The sequence below is a fragment of the Hippocampus guttulatus genome, chromosome 19 (genome assembly GCF_054856545.1).
Source record: "Hippocampus guttulatus isolate MCC_2025c chromosome 19, RoL_Hgut_1.0, whole genome shotgun sequence".
Taxonomy (NCBI): Eukaryota; Metazoa; Chordata; class Actinopteri; order Syngnathiformes; family Syngnathidae; genus Hippocampus; species Hippocampus guttulatus.
The window spans coordinates 10,102,939-10,120,683 of record NC_141279.1 but is presented as its reverse complement, the minus strand read 5'-3'; the positions used below and the strand labels follow the sequence as shown (position 1 = coordinate 10,120,683).

At 41.0% G+C, this 17,745-nt stretch overlaps 2 protein-coding genes and 1 non-coding gene across 3 annotated transcripts; 1 reads left to right on the top strand and 2 right to left on the bottom strand.

Annotated features, from left to right (window-relative positions):
* Positions 1-36: 36 nt before the first annotated feature.
* mrpl58 (mitochondrial ribosomal protein L58) lies at positions 37-2,206 on the top strand. The gene is made up of 6 exons (XM_086138788.1): positions 37-214; positions 332-356; positions 427-486; positions 562-644; positions 729-898; positions 2,062-2,206. Exons 1-6 carry the CDS (start codon positions 47-49, stop codon positions 2,144-2,146), a joined length of 591 nt encoding a protein of 196 aa, XP_085994914.1. The 5' UTR covers positions 37-46; the 3' UTR covers positions 2,147-2,206.
* A 2,051-nt stretch (positions 2,207-4,257) lies between these two features.
* Positions 4,258-4,330, bottom strand: trnar-ucg (transfer RNA arginine (anticodon UCG)). Its single transcript has one exon. It is a non-coding gene; the product is annotated as a tRNA-Arg (tRNA).
* Positions 4,331-5,214: 884 nt separating this feature from the next.
* Positions 5,215-17,042, bottom strand: LOC147190243 (cerebellar degeneration-related protein 2-like). The gene is made up of 6 exons (XM_086138019.1): positions 16,760-17,042; positions 12,470-12,582; positions 11,082-11,230; positions 10,838-11,002; positions 9,242-9,449; positions 5,215-9,171 (listed from the first exon to the last, which is right to left on the bottom strand). The coding sequence occupies exons 1-6, from the start codon at positions 16,836-16,838 to the stop codon at positions 8,416-8,418; spliced, it is 1,470 nt and encodes a 489-aa protein (XP_085994145.1). The 5' UTR covers positions 16,839-17,042; the 3' UTR covers positions 5,215-8,415.
* Between the last annotated feature and the right edge of the window lie 703 nt (positions 17,043-17,745).

Genomic DNA, 17,745 nt, shown 5'->3' with positions numbered 1-17,745 from the left:
GTAACTCGTCGGCTCGTTCGTCACTTCCGGTGACGTCAAGATAATCATGGCGGCACACATAGCTCGATGCTGTATTTTTCTTTGCAGTAATGTCCGAACTCGTTTAACCACGATTCCGCAGCAAGTAAAACCAAGGTGTGTTCAGACTAATCAACTTAACAACATTCTCCAGCCGAACGCTGGTTATGCAAACCGAGGGACCGATAACAACCAGGTTAGTCAAATAGCGTGCTACATTGAAATGATGAATGTACATTTCTAATATTTCAATGAGATTGAAACGGGTCATGATGCAAAACAAACGACTGCTTAAATGTGAACCTTTTTTTAGGGTGTTCAAGTACTCGTTCCAGTAGGTAAATATTTGCCAACCAAATCACAATACTTCCTTAAGCCTACTTTGTATTAACACTTTCTTTTCTTAAGACCGTCTGACCGTGTCTTACAGTCGAAGCAGTGGTCCTGGTGGTCAGCATGTCAATAAAGGTATTCCAACAGTCAAACTGAGAACGGTGAATTAGTGTGTGTGTTCCAACTTGACAATGCAATTTCATCCCACAGTCAATACGAAAACAGATATCAGATTCCATGTGTTAACTGCAGACTGGATCCCAGAAGACGTGCGACAGAAAATCTTGGAAAAGGTGTGCCGAAGAACACTTTCACCATATTAATGGCGAACCTGTAAATAAAACTAAAGTGTACAACATTTCAACCTTGTGATGCAGAACAAAAATCGAATCAACAAGGCTGGCGAGTTGATCGTGACCTCTGAGCTGAGCAGGAGCCAACACAGGAACTTCAATGACTGCATACAGAAGATCTCAGCTGTCATTGCAGAAGCTAGCGAGAAGCCACATGAGGCAACGCCAGAAGATATTGCCCTATGGAAATCTAGGTAACAATTTTAAACCATATTTACTCGTATGCTGTAGCGGTCAGTGTTTTTTCATATGCTGTGTTACAAATTATTGTATATGTAGGATTTATTGTTAAATAATATTAGTTTAGGTTTTTGGAGAAGATTTTTGTTTGTCTCCTCAATGTAGCCCACGGGTGTCAATTTTGACAGAATTTTTTTCAGAGCTCTAAAAAATGTTTTTTAACTGTTGTGCATGGTCATTTATAATAATGAATAATAATTATAATTGATTTTATTTATAATGCATTTTCCACAAGTTGCACAAGTGGGCACATTATCTTGTAAATGGGCATCAAGACTTGAAAGAAGTGATTTTACATTGCAGTTTGTGAGTCAGAATGTGCATTTTGTGCCTCATTAAAACACTGAATAGCAAAACTGAGAATCACAGATTTTTCAATTTTATGGTGTCACTAACCAAAAAGCTTCGCGTTGCAACATCGCCTGTGCACGGCAAGTGTGAGGTCGACGCAAGCTTGGTGCTACTTAGTAAAGTACTTTAAATACAACCCATTCAGAAATACAAAGTCAACACACAACTCCCAACATTTTAAGTGCCTCTGATGAACACCAAGTAGAATCCAGCTGTTATAGTAGGCTTTTCCGGACTTATTTTTGAAGCTTGAGGCTTTTGTGCTAATATTGACTGGTGTTTTGGAAGTCATAATAATTTCCTCTACCCTGATTAATGCCCAGGTTTCAAATAAAGAAAAACAATGCTTTGTTACATCAGCAGCGGTTGTGAAAGCGCTATATAATAAAGCTGTATTGTATTGTATTCCCTTTAGCAAAGCTCCATCGAGGGGATGCATAACGCAACTTCAGCCACTATTGTAGCTTCTATTCTAAGATAAGATAGCTTTTATTTGTCCCACATTGGGGAAATTTACAGTCTAGAGCAGCAAGATTGGATAGAAAGAAGAAAGAAGAAAAACAAAGTCTTTGCATTCACATGCACCTTATAATGCGGTGCCCCCTATATATGAACAGTTTTAAAATAGGCCATTCATTGAAGGTGCACCTTATACTCTGAAGTGCCTTAAAGTGCGGAAAATCTAAATGCTAATCAATATTTTGGGAAATACTGTGATTGTCTTTCTTTTGTGATTATGGCCTTATATGGAGAAACTGTTTTTCAGGTTAGACAACAGAAACAAGGAGAGAATCAGACAGAAGAAGATCCATTCTGCTACCAAACAGAGCAGGCGACTGGAGTTCGATTAATGTTCCAGCCCACCTTTATAACGTCAACTTTAATGTATTTATTCTATTTTCTTTATAATAAAATAGTTTTGAAAAAATTGCTTCAATATTCTGTGACCAATCACCATGTCAACAGATTTAAAAAAGAAAAAAAAATTGTGCCAAGGAATCTCAATGTAAATACTGTACTGGAATCGACAAATGCTTTACCGGTACTTTTCACCAGTGTTGAGGGTAATGAGTTACAAAAGTAACACGTCACTCTAATATATTACATTTCGACAAGAAAGTAATAGCAAGTTACTCATCATAATATTTTTAAATATTATTGCAGTTACTGAGTCCCACAACACGTCACAATTTTCTGACCGTAAGACAAAATGAATCACTTACAGCACAGGTGTCAAAGTCAAGGCCCAGGGGCCAGATCTGGCCCGCCACATCATTTTATGTAGCCTGCGAATGCAAATCAAGCATGTCAAGTTCCATGATGCTTGCTAAAGTCTGAACCAAAATTTCAAATTGTCATATGTAATCCACAATAACGGTAATTATTCTTGACTTCTGATTTTAAACCTAGTTATGCATCAATTTGTCGTGCACTGTGTATGTAATATATAGAGGTGATTAAATATTTATATGGTTTCCCAAAATTCATAACGGCCATCCAAGGCAAACCGTAACAACAATGTGGCCTGCGACAAAAATGAATTTGACACCCCTGACTTAAAGTACAGTATAGGGAAAATCAGTCCAGTAGGTCATTGACGATTGATCATGGAAATAAGCCAAGTCAAGTACAACTGTATTGTCAAATGCGCTATATGTGCAACATACAGCACAGATGAAATTTCCTCCCTCTCAAACAGACAACAAGAGGAACCACTGTGGGTGCCCGCGCCGCCATCAAAGGAACCATACCATAATGACCATCCATAACCTACTTGCCTGTACAAGTGCCTGTAGAAGTCACACATTTAACACTGTCTCGCTAGCTAGCTAGCTATCTTGTTTTGTTCGACCAATTATCAAATATGCTTCATCTATCACTATAGACCAATTATTATAATACTTCATCTATTAGTATTATTTGTTGTACCAATGATCAAGTATACTTAAAAACGTTTTTTTTTTTTAAACAAAACAAACGTTCTCGAGTGTGTAAATGAATTGGGGTATGTTGATAATTTTGTGGTGTACCGTCTGGGATCATTTATTTACTGGAGCAAATATCAGTTACAATAATTATATTTAAAAATATACATATTTATTTATATAAATATTAATCAAAGGCAGTGAACTCCCACCCACCACAGAGTCAAAACATTTCACATTACACCCTATATATAGTTGAATATGGTCATGACAAGTTAAATAAATATTAAATCTATTAAGTCCGGGTTTTAAAAAAATTATTAGTTTAGAGTAATTCATTACTCTGCATAGGTGGTAATATTGTAAAGAAACGTTTTCCTTTCAAATGCAAATAGCTATTAATATGAAATCTATAACATTTTGGAAGTACAGTAACTTCCACCAACACTGCTTGTCACTGATATGCTACCTACCGCCAACTCTTTATCAGGTGATGACTTGTTAATACAGTAATAGACATTCGCAAAACATTTGCCAACGGGACCAGAAACTCGAGTAGTATTCACATAACCGTGTTTTATTTATTTATTTGTTTATTTATTTATTTGGTTGGTTTTTTTTTTTTATGTCATGAATGACTGCTTTACTGGATTTCCGTCTGGGTGCTGGATTTAACATTTCTCAAAAATTGTATTCATGAACAACGGGATAATAAAAGTAGTTGTATGTTCACACCACACTAAATTCCACCTGAGTAGTATAAACGTTTTCCATCGGGAAAAAATAATCAGTTAGCAGAGGATGGTTTCGATCCATCGACCTCTGGGTTATGGGCCCAGCACGCTTCCGCTGCGCCACTCTGCTCTGATACCGTCTCGTGCTCAATAACACTTTATAATATAATTCATAAAATATTTAGTAAATTTGAACTGGCCGACGACCTTAATTTCTAGCGCTGAAAATACGTTCAAGCAGTTTGAGAATTTTCAATGGCTCCAAAAAATGTATGTTTAAAAAAAAAAAAAAAAAAAAATAGCCGACCACGAAGGGACTCGAACCCTCAATCTTCTGATCCGAAGTCAGACGCCTTATCCATTAGGCCACGCGGTCATACGACGCATCCAATATTATTTAACCCAAATGTACTAAACATTTATCTTCTGGCTCACGAAAAATATTGTAAAAGTATTAGCGTTTGACAATACTGTATGGATAAATGGATAATACGCGTACGGTGGCGAATTCACGTAGCATTCTAACCCAAACCCGTGTAAGATAACAATACAGTACTGTATAGCATTGCTTCTGAGCGGCTACTTTAAGCTAACATTGAACAGTACGTACGCAGTATACTACCAGTACTTTAACTGTGCATATTACGCCGTCTTGTGACAGTATTTTGGCGTCGTTTGTCCAGTTTGGTCAGACTGAAGCAGTGTAGATCGGCAAATTGATTAAACAAACAAAAAGTTGTGCCAGGTCATGTACCAATGTTTAAACCTAAAGGCGTCTGAGCCACACGTCAGCTTCGATTCGTGTGGACCGAACTCGTTTTAATGAAGTTTAATTGTTTCGTCCCAAAGCATTGTCACTATTTGGAATTGATAAAATAGTTGTTTTGAATCATAGATTTCGTGTATTCTATTAAATTAGTGATATTCCTTTTACCTTCAAGTTTACTAACGTTTTCATGTTGAATTAATCCACAATTTTATGTGGGTTGTTTTTCGAAATCTAAATTAATCGGAACGACTGGATGATTACATACAACAGTGTGCACTGAATAGGACAGTCTCGAAATTCATAATAATTTAATTTACTGTGATTTTAACCACTTGGTAAATTAGGTAATTTGACCCAACAAAGCAAAATGGAAATGATGTCAATCATTTCATAGAGGCAAATTCACCCCTAAAATAATAAGAGGGTTATGAATGACATGTGTCTTCATGCAATACGCAAATACCAAATGCAACACATTAACAAACCATGAATGCAGTGTAAGGCTTTATTATCATAGGTCATTGTTGAGACAGGGTATGAAGCTGACAAGACAAATTTAAAATGAGTCTCAATAATAGTAATAGGATAGTAAACATAAAGCAGTATTAGCAGTATGGTATGACATTGTATTAGTAGAAAATAAATACACTCATAAAATAAGTACACTTCCACAAGCAAAGAGGCACAAAACAATTCCAAATGCATCAGATGAAACAAAAACATTGATAAAAGCTGGTAGTTGGACATTCTAACTGGGTTAACAGTTTACTTAAAATGCACTTGATGCATCACAGTTATCCTATTTTATTGACTGAGGGATTTTCGTACGCTCTGATTTTCTCACCAGAATTCATTAAAACAAAATCCTGTTCTTCACAACTTCATGTTGTGGGTGACACATACGATGTGCCTGAGCCAAGTACAATGCTTTCAAGGTTGATTTTGTGTTCAACATGGTAAAAACAGTCATTAAAGTAAAGCTTTAAACTAGACGCAGGCAATCGTGATCTCAAAAAGGCATTTAATTCATGAAAAGGTTTTTCAAGGTTGGTTAGTCGGGTAGGCTGAAAGTGTAGGATAAACCGCTGGCTTCAACATGCCTATTATCAAATATGTTTTTAGAATAAAATCATATCAAAAGATGTTATGACACCACATGATTCTTTTTTTTAATGCCCCAAACAAATCATTATGTTTCTATTAGTGGTGACCCTAAAGGGACAAGCCAAAAGTCACAACATTACTTGAGCAAAGATTAAATGTGTTCACGACCAACCTGCACAGTAAATATGGTTCACTGGCCAATCGTAAGAACTTGACACTAAACATTCTGATTCAGAATGAATGTAGATAGAGGATCGCCCCCGTTTTTGCCATTTGAGTGGCTATGGGAACAAAATGCTAATTGTCCAATTGTCCAATTTTTTTGTTGCCTATTCGTATTTCATTATAGTCGTCTGCTAACAGTAACAAACGAAGTGCTTCACTATTTTTCCCCCTTTTTTTTAAAGGAATTTCTTTTCAGTCAAATTGAGTCATTCAGTCATGTTGAGAGCATTTTTGATGTGACTTCCCCTTTAATTGAAGACTATAAATTGTCCATAGGTGTGAATGTGAGTTTGAATTGTTTATCTGTACGTGCCCGGCGATTGACTGGCACCCTATCCAGGGTCTACCCTGGCTCTCGCCAAAAGTAAACTGAGATAGGCTCCATCATCTGCAACCCTCACGAGGGCAAGCGATTTGGATAATGGATGGATGAGTATCGTATTTTCCGCACTACAGTATAAGGCTGTTAGAGGAATCTATGAGCAAAATTGTATCATGTTTAAAGTTTCATTTAATTTGGGCACATCTAAATGTTTGGGTGCGTATCCAGCACCCCCAAATGCCTGTGCACAAAGGGCGGAGGGCTGTTGAAGTCCACAATTAGCACGTCAATGCAGGTGGGCAATCAGAGGAGAGAGGGCTAGACTCGGTCACAGATGGGGAATGAATAATTCGGGAACAGCGGTTGAACAACAAAAGACGATTTGAGAACACCCGTCGCGCCCAGGCGACATTGGCCGTCCGCAAAGTCTGCAACATGTTGATTCAATGTAGACCAGACAGAAAGGCGCCAGCATACTGGTGGTTCAAAGCTTAAACACAGGTAACCAATCACGACCGAGGGGCCGGACCGTGGTCGCGGCATGCAAATATCGGGGGCAGTGTTTTTCTTGTATTTTGCATATGTTACAATAAAAGGTGGAACTCGCGGTGGGCGGGGCACTGTGTGTGATCGCGGAGCAACTAAACCGTCGTTCGCTCTCAGAGATCCGCTTCCGTCGATATTGAAGACAATTTTCCCTGTGTGCCGAGTCATTTCTTTAACTTTGTCCGAGAAAACCTCTGACAAAGGCGCACCTAAAAGCATTACATTTTCAGAAAAGCGTGCCCTATAATCCGATGCGCCTTACAAATGGCGTTAGTTAGAGTCTCTTTATAGTCCTCATTTAGTTGTTTCCCTGTTAAGAGTTCCAATGCCATCTAGTGGTGATTATTAACAGGAACCAATTGTAACCTAACAGGGTTCTACCGACACTAATTGACATCTGCATTCGCCAACTCACACTCCAACAGACAACTACTTCGTGAGCTCTGCACAGCCATTATGAAGCAAAGATAATACACCAAGCATAGTTAACTACTGACGAAACGAAAGAAGGAGACAAGCAAGACTTCTACGGAGATTTAGCCCCTTGTGGATAGGAGCCCACGAGGTTTATGTGCCTTTTTGTTGAATCAATTGTCTTCATAACTTTTGTCTTTCATGTATTGTTTTGTAATGCCATTTGTGTTTACATGTTTCATGTCTGTGTTTGTGGCCAGTTATGCATGGCTTGGCTCTATATAAATAAAGCTATATTATATTGTATTGTATTCTCTTTAGCGCAGTTCCATCTAGTGCCGTGGTGGGCAAACTACGGCCCGCGGGCCGAATCCGGCCCGTTGGTCTTTTTAATCCGGCCCGCCGAAGGTTGGTCCACAATTAAGGTTCGATGTGAATGATTGCATTCATTTCAATTGGACTTGTAATGACAGGCATTTCACCGCCAGGTGGCGCATTGACTTGAAGTTGCAGAACACGGGGGGGGGGGGGCAATCTTTTCGACCACCTAGTACCTCTGTATCGCTCTACTTCTACTGGTCTGATCACAACCCATCTGCAGCGATGCACAGGCTAAAATAGGTCATCAACAACACTTTTGTCATTTAAAAAAAGTACATTAATACCGTACTTTCATGCTTTTGTTCTGTTGATGTTTGATATGGACTGTCAACAAATGCAGTTTTTTTTTTTAATGTACCATAGCTCGTGCTGACCTGGCCCTTCTGTCAAATTTTAAAAGTCAATGCGGCCCCCGAGCCAAAAAGTTTGCCCACCCCTGATCTAGTGGATGAATAGCACAACCGCAGGCAGCCGTTATTGGAGCTTCTATTTGACGCGCCTTATAATGCAGTGCGCCCTATATATGACCACAGTTTTGAAATAGAACATTCATTGAGAGTGCGCCTTATAATCCGAAGCACCTTATAGTGCAGAAAATACAGTATGACAATATGACTTGGTGCTTTGTGGATGTTTCACAACGCAGAAGCACTAAACATTGATATTGTACTACAACTGTCCTGTATAACGAGACACGTCACTATTTACTGGATTTGCTAGATTTGCTGGATTTTGTAGATTTGGAAGCTTTAATATCCATCTTGGTCTTCTGGATCCGAGAGAATATCTCCTTGAAGAGCGCTTTGTACTCTGGAGCGTTCTGTCCCAGACGCTTATCAACTGCATCCACTTGCTTGCCGATCATCTCGATGGCTTCTGGTGTGGAGGGGGACTGAGTCGGGGTCGGCGGAGGTGCAGGGACGTGGCCCACAGCACAGTCTTTCATGGAAGGGTCTCGGGAAACAGGTCGGGATGTCTGGACACCCGCGTGGCAAAGGCTTTCTTCGTGGCGCCTGCATTTTCCCAGCAGCTCCTCGTATTTTTCGAGTAATGCGTGGTACTGCTCATCGACCTCCCTGAGGATGGACATCCCTCTCTTCCTCACGCTGTTGGCGTGAAATGCGTAGCTTCCTCTCCTGCGGCCAGATGCATCCCGGGCGACGATGACGTTGAGTGCCGTGTCGCTACAGCTTTTCCTGACTGGGTTTGACTCTGGGAGAGCATCCCCGTCCACACCGGTGCCCCCCTCCGCCTTCTCCCTAACACCCCCTCCTGTGTCGCCAACATCTCCCTCCAGGAAGGTGTCGGTCTCCGGGGTGCTATTGAGGACGGTTTGGGTCAGAGTTACGCCGTCGTCTTCGTTTCCAAGAAGGAAAGTCCGAGTGCGGCGTAGCTGCTGTAGCTCCTGCAGCTCCACTTCCAACTCCCGTACCCTTGCCTGGCAACGCTCGGCATCCTTGGATAAGAATCATAAAAATCACATTGTAAGTTGGTGACTCATCGTAAAGAAATAGCGCAACAATCACCTGCACGCGTGTTTGCAGGCGGGAGAAGTCTGCAAGAAGAAGGTTGCACTCCTTCTCCACACCCTCTCGGCGGCCCCGCTCTGTCCGGATGGCCGCTCGCAGAGCTGATACCGCCTCTCTCAGGTGCTTGTTCTCCTCTTCGAATGGCTGACGCTTCGGTTCCAAAGTAAAGCTTTCAGCCCTGCCCACCACAAATTCATCCTCGTACCTGAGACAATTACAAAAACAAGCTTTGAAGGAGACATATTTGAGGGGAATTGCTTGCTTTGAGTCTCTGGAGTGCCTGTCAACCCATCAAGTGTAAAATTAAAGATGTGAATCCTTCATCTGCCTATTTTGGGCAAGTTAATCTTTCAGAACAGCGGGGAGAATCACATTCTCCATTGAAATGAATGAAATGATTAGTGCAGTGCATCCTATGTGTGAAAACAGTTTTAAAATAGGCCATTCATCGAAGGTGCGGCTTATACTCTGAAGCACCTTATAGTGCAAAAATACAGTAACTATAGCTTCCTCGAGTCACTGTTCTCAATTTTAATCACGGGCTCCTTCCTCACTTTTCTCATTTCTTTGACCGCACTCAAATTGAAAATGCTGAACGGAAGAGCTCATTGCTGCTAACAGACCACAGCGATTGCTAAAAACAACAGCATGCAACCATGTCAAGTCAATACTCAGAATGCCTTACGAGATAAACAACAATGATGAATTTGCAAATAAAGTTTCAACAAAATGTATTCATTTGGCAATGACTTTCACACATAGATGCTAATTGTTAGCTTGTGTGCCTATGGTATTTCTCACTGTATGATATCATTAGGCTAGCTGACACTATGTCGTTGTTTTAAATATACATGTAATTGTTTTTGTTTTATGTTTAGTTTGACAGTTAGCTAAAGTGGCCAAAAGCAGGACATTGTTTGTTTTTTTGAAGGATATCTACTCATGTTATCTGCCAAACTGCTGCTGCTTGTTTTGAAATAGTTGAGTCACATACCACCACACAGATTCAAAATAAAAAAACACAAAAATCGTCCCACCAGAGTAGTGGCTTTGCGCACAGTAAGTAGAAGTGCAGCGAGTTTGGTTGGATGTGCAGGTTCGTGTTAGCTAATAGTGTTAGCTAATAGTGTTAGCTTCTGAGAAGCTTCATAGATTGCTTGTTGAATTCGTCAATGCAGTGGAGCTGCAGGGTGTGTTTACAATGTGCATGCGCGCCACATGCACACTGTTTTATGTTAAATTGTATTATCTGAATTATTTTGGATTTTTGTCTGTGGACAGAACTTTGTTCCCAGCCATGGTTGTTTTGAAGTGATTCCTAAGTATAGCTGAATATGCTTTCATTCTTTTTAAGGGCGTGAACATGTTTTCCACACTCTGGGCTTGTCTTTCACAAGTAGAAGCAAGCAGATGGCCGCTGAGTCAGGCAGAATCAGAGATCGCCCAACATGGGTCAGCCCGCTTACGAGTGCCTTGTCGTATTCGCCATAAGCCGAGCAGTACGGAGGACGGGATGAGGGCTGATTTACTGATCAGGGGCAAGTCAAGATTTATGTTGTCAGGAATCACCAGACAGCAGCGGGACCACCATACCTGGGTGCTGTGCAAAGTTCCCTCAAACAAGGGAAGGAGTGGATGGTCTTGCGTCGTTCCCTCTTTTCCCTTTTGACTCTCAGCTGTTCCACAGACCGCAACTGCTCCACCTGGCCCGAAAGGGACTCCACCTGATTCTGCAACGTCTCGATTGTCCCCGTTAACCTGATCCAAAAGGCAGGACAATTTTTCTTTTTTTTTTAACAAAATGGCGCCACATTTGAGCGAGAGCGGAGGTTTTTACCTCTCTATCTTTTGCTGTGAGGCCTTGCTGTCAATCACGAGTGTTTGGTTGGTGTGTTCAAGCTCTCTTGCGGTGCCATCCAGTTGCTCGTACACTTTGGCGTGCTGTTCATTCATGTCTCGAAGGACTTCCAGTTGTTTTGACAGGTACTGGGCGATAAACACATTAACACACATATTCTTGCCGATTAGGCTTATTCCTGTATATACAGTATTATTGTTTTGTTTTTTTTGGTTCAGATTCCTGTCCCTGCGGTGATGGACACGATTTCAGCTGCCGTACACATGATTCACAAACGGTTAGGGAGAAATAACTGTGGGGTGGAATTTCAAAATTAATCTAAGATGTGCAAAAACCTTCCCAGGATTACTTTAGTTTCATCATTCATTGCTCATATTTTGGGCACGTGTACGTTCATTGCACTTTACCACGTTGGTTCACAGAAATAAAGCCACAACAACTGCCAAAGAAAATGTTTTGGTTCTTGGCTTATTTTGATTCCCATTGTTACCACTTTATCTGTGCGTATTGCATAATCCTAAGTAGATCAGAACGTCATTGTTATAGGTTGGGAACCTTGGATGTCTATTTGGATCTAAAACTAGACTAAAACTTTTTGAGTATTTGTCGATGAAAACCTTTGTTCACACACCGACAACCAACCATCCGCACTCACACTCACACCCATAGACAATTTGGAGTGTTCAATCAGCCTGCCGTGCATGTTTTGGGGATGTGGGAGGAAACCGGAGTACCCGGAGAAAACCCACGCAGGCACGGGCAGAACATGCAAACTCCACACGGGGAGGTCGAACCCTGCACCGCTGCACTGTGAGGTTGACGCGCTTACTGTATTCATTAAAAAAAGATTTCATACAGTAAATCAAAAAATAAAAATGGAAAAAAAATATCGGCAGCCATATTGCGTAAAGATGTTCATACGCTAGAGAAAAGGTTTCCCTGAATGTAGAACAGAGAGAGATGAGTTGGTTCCCGGCGCGATATCGACCAATAGTACCGCCTTTTGTTCCCCCTTTTTGTTTGCTAGTTTTTGTATTCCTCAGTTTTATTTATGACTTAAAATTTTTGAAATGAAGAAGATTATTTTCCCTTCAATTCATTCATATGCCGACCTCTTCCTGCTTTGGGGTCCAACCGCTTCCATAGCATAACACTATAATTGGCTGGCGCTTTGTCCAGGATTTACTACTCAGCCTCTCTCCCTAAATCAGTTGAGTCTCCGGATCACCCGCAACCCTAATGAAGATAAGCACTAAAATGGATGGATACTTGGGGGGTGGGAGGATTTGAGGGACTCGCCCCCTGGTAGGGCAGTGACCCTATGTATGAAGACAGAGTTGCCAGTACTGTATCGCTATCTCTCCTACCTCAATTTCATGCACTTGCTCTTCATTGGTTATGTACATCTGCTGCAACGAATCCTCCAGCTCCTTGTTCCTCTCCAGCAATGTTTTTCCCAGCTCTGCAGCCAGGTGGAGGTCTATAAATGGGAAAGATGAAGGAAGTGTTGAATAAATAATGTGCGCACCAAGAAAGGGCACCAAAGGTGAGAATGGAATAGAGCGATAAAAGATGAAACGATGGAATATTAATAGAAAGTAGGGAAATTCAGGTCGAGAAAAATTATGGGATATGCAAGTGACAAAAAGGATTAGGTGAATAAATGGGGTGTTAAACTCCCGGAAAAAAAAACAACAACAACACTGCAGCAGCTCAATTTTGATGAACTGCAGCCGTGGTTGACAGCATATATTTTTTTCATCGTTCCAGGATGTCTTTGGGTTATTTTGGACAACACCTCAAAGATTATAGGACACTTTTCACATCCTGTTTCTTGTGCAGTGAAACCTCTACTTATGAAATTACTGTAATTGGTTCTGGAAGAAATTTCTTAAATAGAAAATGTTGTAAGTAGAGACGCATTTTGCATGTAAATGCCCTTATCCGTTCGAATTATTATTATATTCGAATATTTTCGTAGCGCTTCAGCAATTGAAATTTGACAGCATTCCTACACAATGTCAAGACTACTTTAACTATTTTGCTCAAATAAAATCTGATATGCTAACTCTGCATTTGCTTCTATTTATTTCTTAAATAAACAAAATTAAAAACAAAAAGCTGCCTCAGATGAGCTCGCACCACAGCCGAGTCAACTAAAGGAGATTTAAAGCAAACAAACAAAGAGGGTCTCAGCATCTATCAGTCCATTTGTAATTTCTCCTTTGCTTGACAGAGGCAAACAGCTGAAAGCATAAGAGCAAGAGAAAAGGCGAAAGACGAAGCAGACCAATCAATACTAATAATTGCATTCGAAAACATTACAATCGATCGTTGCCACACACTCACGTGCGTTTGCTCCAGAGAGGCCTGAAGCGGAAGCCACCGCAGCTCAAAGAGTTACACATTATTGAATCATGCTGAAAATATTCATTTCCTGAACTTTTCCCCTCATTCTTCTGATTGAATAGCTGAATGAAAAACGACAACTCTGAATCGTGTGACGCACATAACATGTATTTCTATTCCCCTGTTGATTTCTTCCAAAAGCATTATTACTTTGGCGCGCAGGTCACCCCGGTGACTGGATTGTGGAAAACAAGACATCTTCCGTTCTTCCTATCTTGTGATGCAGGCATTCATTTTGTGTTATAGATGACGAGTAATTCTGTATACCTCCCCTGATCGTGATGTGTTGAAGCCCAGTACAGTGACATGTAGATGCTCTGTCCTTGCTCAAACATAAACACTTAAACTGGAGCACTGAAAGAGCCTGGGAGGCCTCTTATTTGATTTCAACCAAAGTCGGTTCTCGGCTGGTACAACGGCCAAGCATTTGCTTCCTGGAATTCAGCCAGTCGAGATTCTGGCAGAAACACACACACACACACACACACACACACACACACAGACACACAGACACACACACACACAGACACACACACACACACACACACACACACACACACACACACACACACACACACACACACACACACACACACACACACACACACACACACACACACAATAGGCCCAAACAAAGATGCATGCTAATGACAAGTCCAACACTCTGTTGTTTTCCTGCTTTTAGAGCTGTAACGTGTGCCGCAACAACCTCAGCGATTCCAAAGATAATCAAATGTTTTGCTTCAAGTACTTTAAACACTTTATTGGAGACGTACTATGCAAAAAGGAACCGGTGGATTGAGATTAAAAACACAATCACCATCCACCTAGCAAAAGACATAGTTCCAGTTCATGAAGTCGTAAAAGGATTCAGGCGGGTGATCAGGATGCTGCATTATAGGTATGAAATACTGAGCAGAAAATACTTGAGCCAAGATGCATTCTTCAACTTGTCACAGAAGTACAAAGCGCGAAACAGACCTCTCCATTTGACAGTAAAAACTGATATGTGGTCTGGTCGCACAATGGAGCCCGACTTTGGCATTCGGCAAGGTAAGTCGCCTTAATTTATGTAGCACATACACAATACGCTTCACACAACATCAAAAAGCATTTACAAACAGGTTGATGACATTAAGAAGAAAAGCAGAGAAAACAAAACTATCCTGCCAACGTTACGAAAGGAACGTACAATGACAACAGTTAAAGATGAAGTCAAGTCAAATTTTTTCTTTCCAATAGTATGTTCCAAACACCCCGACTAGCCAAAACATTTTGATCAATATTGGGTTGTGGGATATGAATTAAGCAGCAAAATCTACCCATTTTCTCCCTCTCACGGGGCAGCCATTTTGTCACTTGCTGTCAACTGAAAATGACATCACAACTGCTCAGGGCTCAGGTAACGACTAATCACGGCTCACCTGTTTTCTGGATTTGGTCATGTGACAAATCGTGAGACTGTTCAATTGCACTCAATAACTACAAGTATAGAGCAAAGTGGGGCAGTCAGGGCCTTATCAAAAGCACATATCTACATTTACATCTTACAGCTCCTTTGTGTCTTTTTTGTTTTCATCCAATCACATTTCAATTTACATGTGTCGCCATGTAAATGTAATTTGCCAGATGCCTTCAGAATGCCAAGAACTGGCATTGAACACACACGCACACTTTGAAATGGCTGACTTCGATTAATATAATTTTACATTCACCGCTCTATGCCTTTGTGAAGGCGCAGAGTGACATAAGCATTTTGTTCCATCTTCTGGTTGGAAAAGGGGGGCTCGCTGCATCTGGAAATGTCGCAAGATAAATGCCACGCGGTCAAAGGACAGAACTGACAATGCATCTGTTCCATCACCTAAACACAGCACACTTTGACACACAGCCATTTTATCCCATGTGAGGCTTTTTGGCATCCGCTGATAGTCATTTTGGTGCAGTGCATGAGCCTGTGTAAGATAGATCCATCCCATTGCACAGTTTCTGCATCAGCACTGGTTCACCTTCAGGAATATATTATTCTGATGTCTTGGCACAGTGACTGAGCATGAAAGAGAGACTGGAAATTAGGTAAGTTGGGTTCAGCATCACAGCATGAAGCACTGGCATTGCCTTTTTAACCCTTTTAGGGAAAGCACTTACGACAGTGGACAGATTCTCATGTTATCAGGTTACAGGGTTCATGAAAGGTTTAATATCACTGGTCAACAGCAGATTTTTATCAGAGATGGCTTTATGTGTCCCTCAACATGTTTTTGACTCTGACTTAAAAAATGTCTTGACTCTTTTCGAGCATATTAGGTCTTTCAGACAGATACTTCCATCGCATGAAAACTTGCACGATACCGATTTTATGACCATGCACTGCAATTTATAGCTATGATGTTTCCGAAAAGAAAAAAAAATCCACCTGTTGCTGAAACCAATCTTTAATTACTGGAATAAATATTACTAAATTTCTTTCTTCGGGCCGTAGTTTGCCCACCGCTGTCTTATCCTGACAAGATTCGCGGTGCGTGCTGGAGCCTATCCCAGCTGTCTTCGGGTAGTAGGAGGGGTTGCCAGGCAATCGCAAAACATTGAATTATATTGTGTATGAAATGCGGTATATACAGAAAGCTTCCTTGCCGTGCCTTGAAAAACACTCACACACAAAAATATTAAATGGAAAAAATATTTCGTGTTTGGTCACATCATTTTGGCTGCATTTTTAATGAGAAAAAATGCACACATGAACAAAAAAAAATCATGGCAAATAAACAGCGTGTGTCTTTTTCTGGAATAGTGGTCGCATTTGCACAGAATAAGTGCATTATGCTATACAACCCTGACCAATAGGCTGGACCCGTTGACTTCGGCAAAATGTCATTCGTTAACTAGTTAGCAGAACATGAGTTTATATTTATGTTAAATTTATCTAAATCTACATTTCGAATAAAAAACACAAGATACTGAGACTGGTCACTTCCAGCAAAGCAAATGCTCTCCTTGGCAGACGTTCAATGCTTTGTTGTGGAGGGAGAAAAAAAATACAGCCACGCACGCTGCCTGCTTTTGAGACATGTTTAGGGCTCAACTAAAAAATACTAATTTTGACTACGCCACAAAAAAAAATTTGAATGCAAAAGTTATATTCCATTCGTGCACATGAGAGCCTTTGTATTGCGGGTGCCACTGAGAGATGCACACCGACCGGCGGCCGTTTCCTGCTGGGATGCTGCGGCCAAAGAGGAGGATCTTACCCTGCTCCAAGTCCCGCTGGTCGTACCAAGGCTCTTCCTCCTCGGTAACGAATTCGTCCATTGTTCCTGAGCTTAGCATCGATGAAGACCACGTTTCAAACAATAGAGACTACGACGAGATCCACCGAGGCCATTCAAGACATCAAGCCGGAGCTGCTTATTTCCTTCCTCTCTTCGCTATTTCCTCCGTCACTCCCGCTCTCTCCCTCTCATCCCCCACAGCCCATCCCGTCTGCTGCTGCTGCAGAGACGTGGCAGTGATGTTGCAAGAGGAGCACTTCCTGTCATTGCAGTCAGGCCAGCCTCCACTTAGTTTTCGAGTATCTGTGTTTATACTCGGAATTACGGTAAGCCGCCGAGAACGTTGTGCGGAAGTACATTTCAAAAGCCTGAAATAAATATGGGGACGTCGATGCGGTTAAATTAAGTGGTAATTTAGGAATTATTTTTTGATATCCCTCTGAAATTGTTGACATGAATGTCTTGCGTACATTTTAAAAATAGATTTTATTTTGAAATACAACATTAAATCTGACTACAACTTCCTGCCTGACATCCTGGGACAGTCTCGCGTGTCCAGAAGTACTGTAAAATGTTTGTGTTGTTCGTGTGATAACAGGGGAATTGTTTTAATATCCCTCTGAAATCTGATTGAAATACAGTCAAACACATTTTCAAAAGACTCGTATTTTCAAATGCACCATCAGATCTGAGATATTAATATGGGAGGGTTTTCGTTTTCTGTTCCCCAACAGTGTATGCTCTTGCCTGTGCGTGTGTGTAAGTGCATGTGTGTATACTTAGGCTGAACAATTAATCAAATTCAAATACACATTCAAATTCAAAGATACGTGTTCTGGATTGTGCCTTAAACTGGATTAGGATGTGAGCCATTTGAAACAGTAAAGGGATGGGAAGCAGCCTGGAGAAGACCCACGAATACACAGACCGCAACCTTCAAAATGCTCCCTCCCCACCGACCTGGG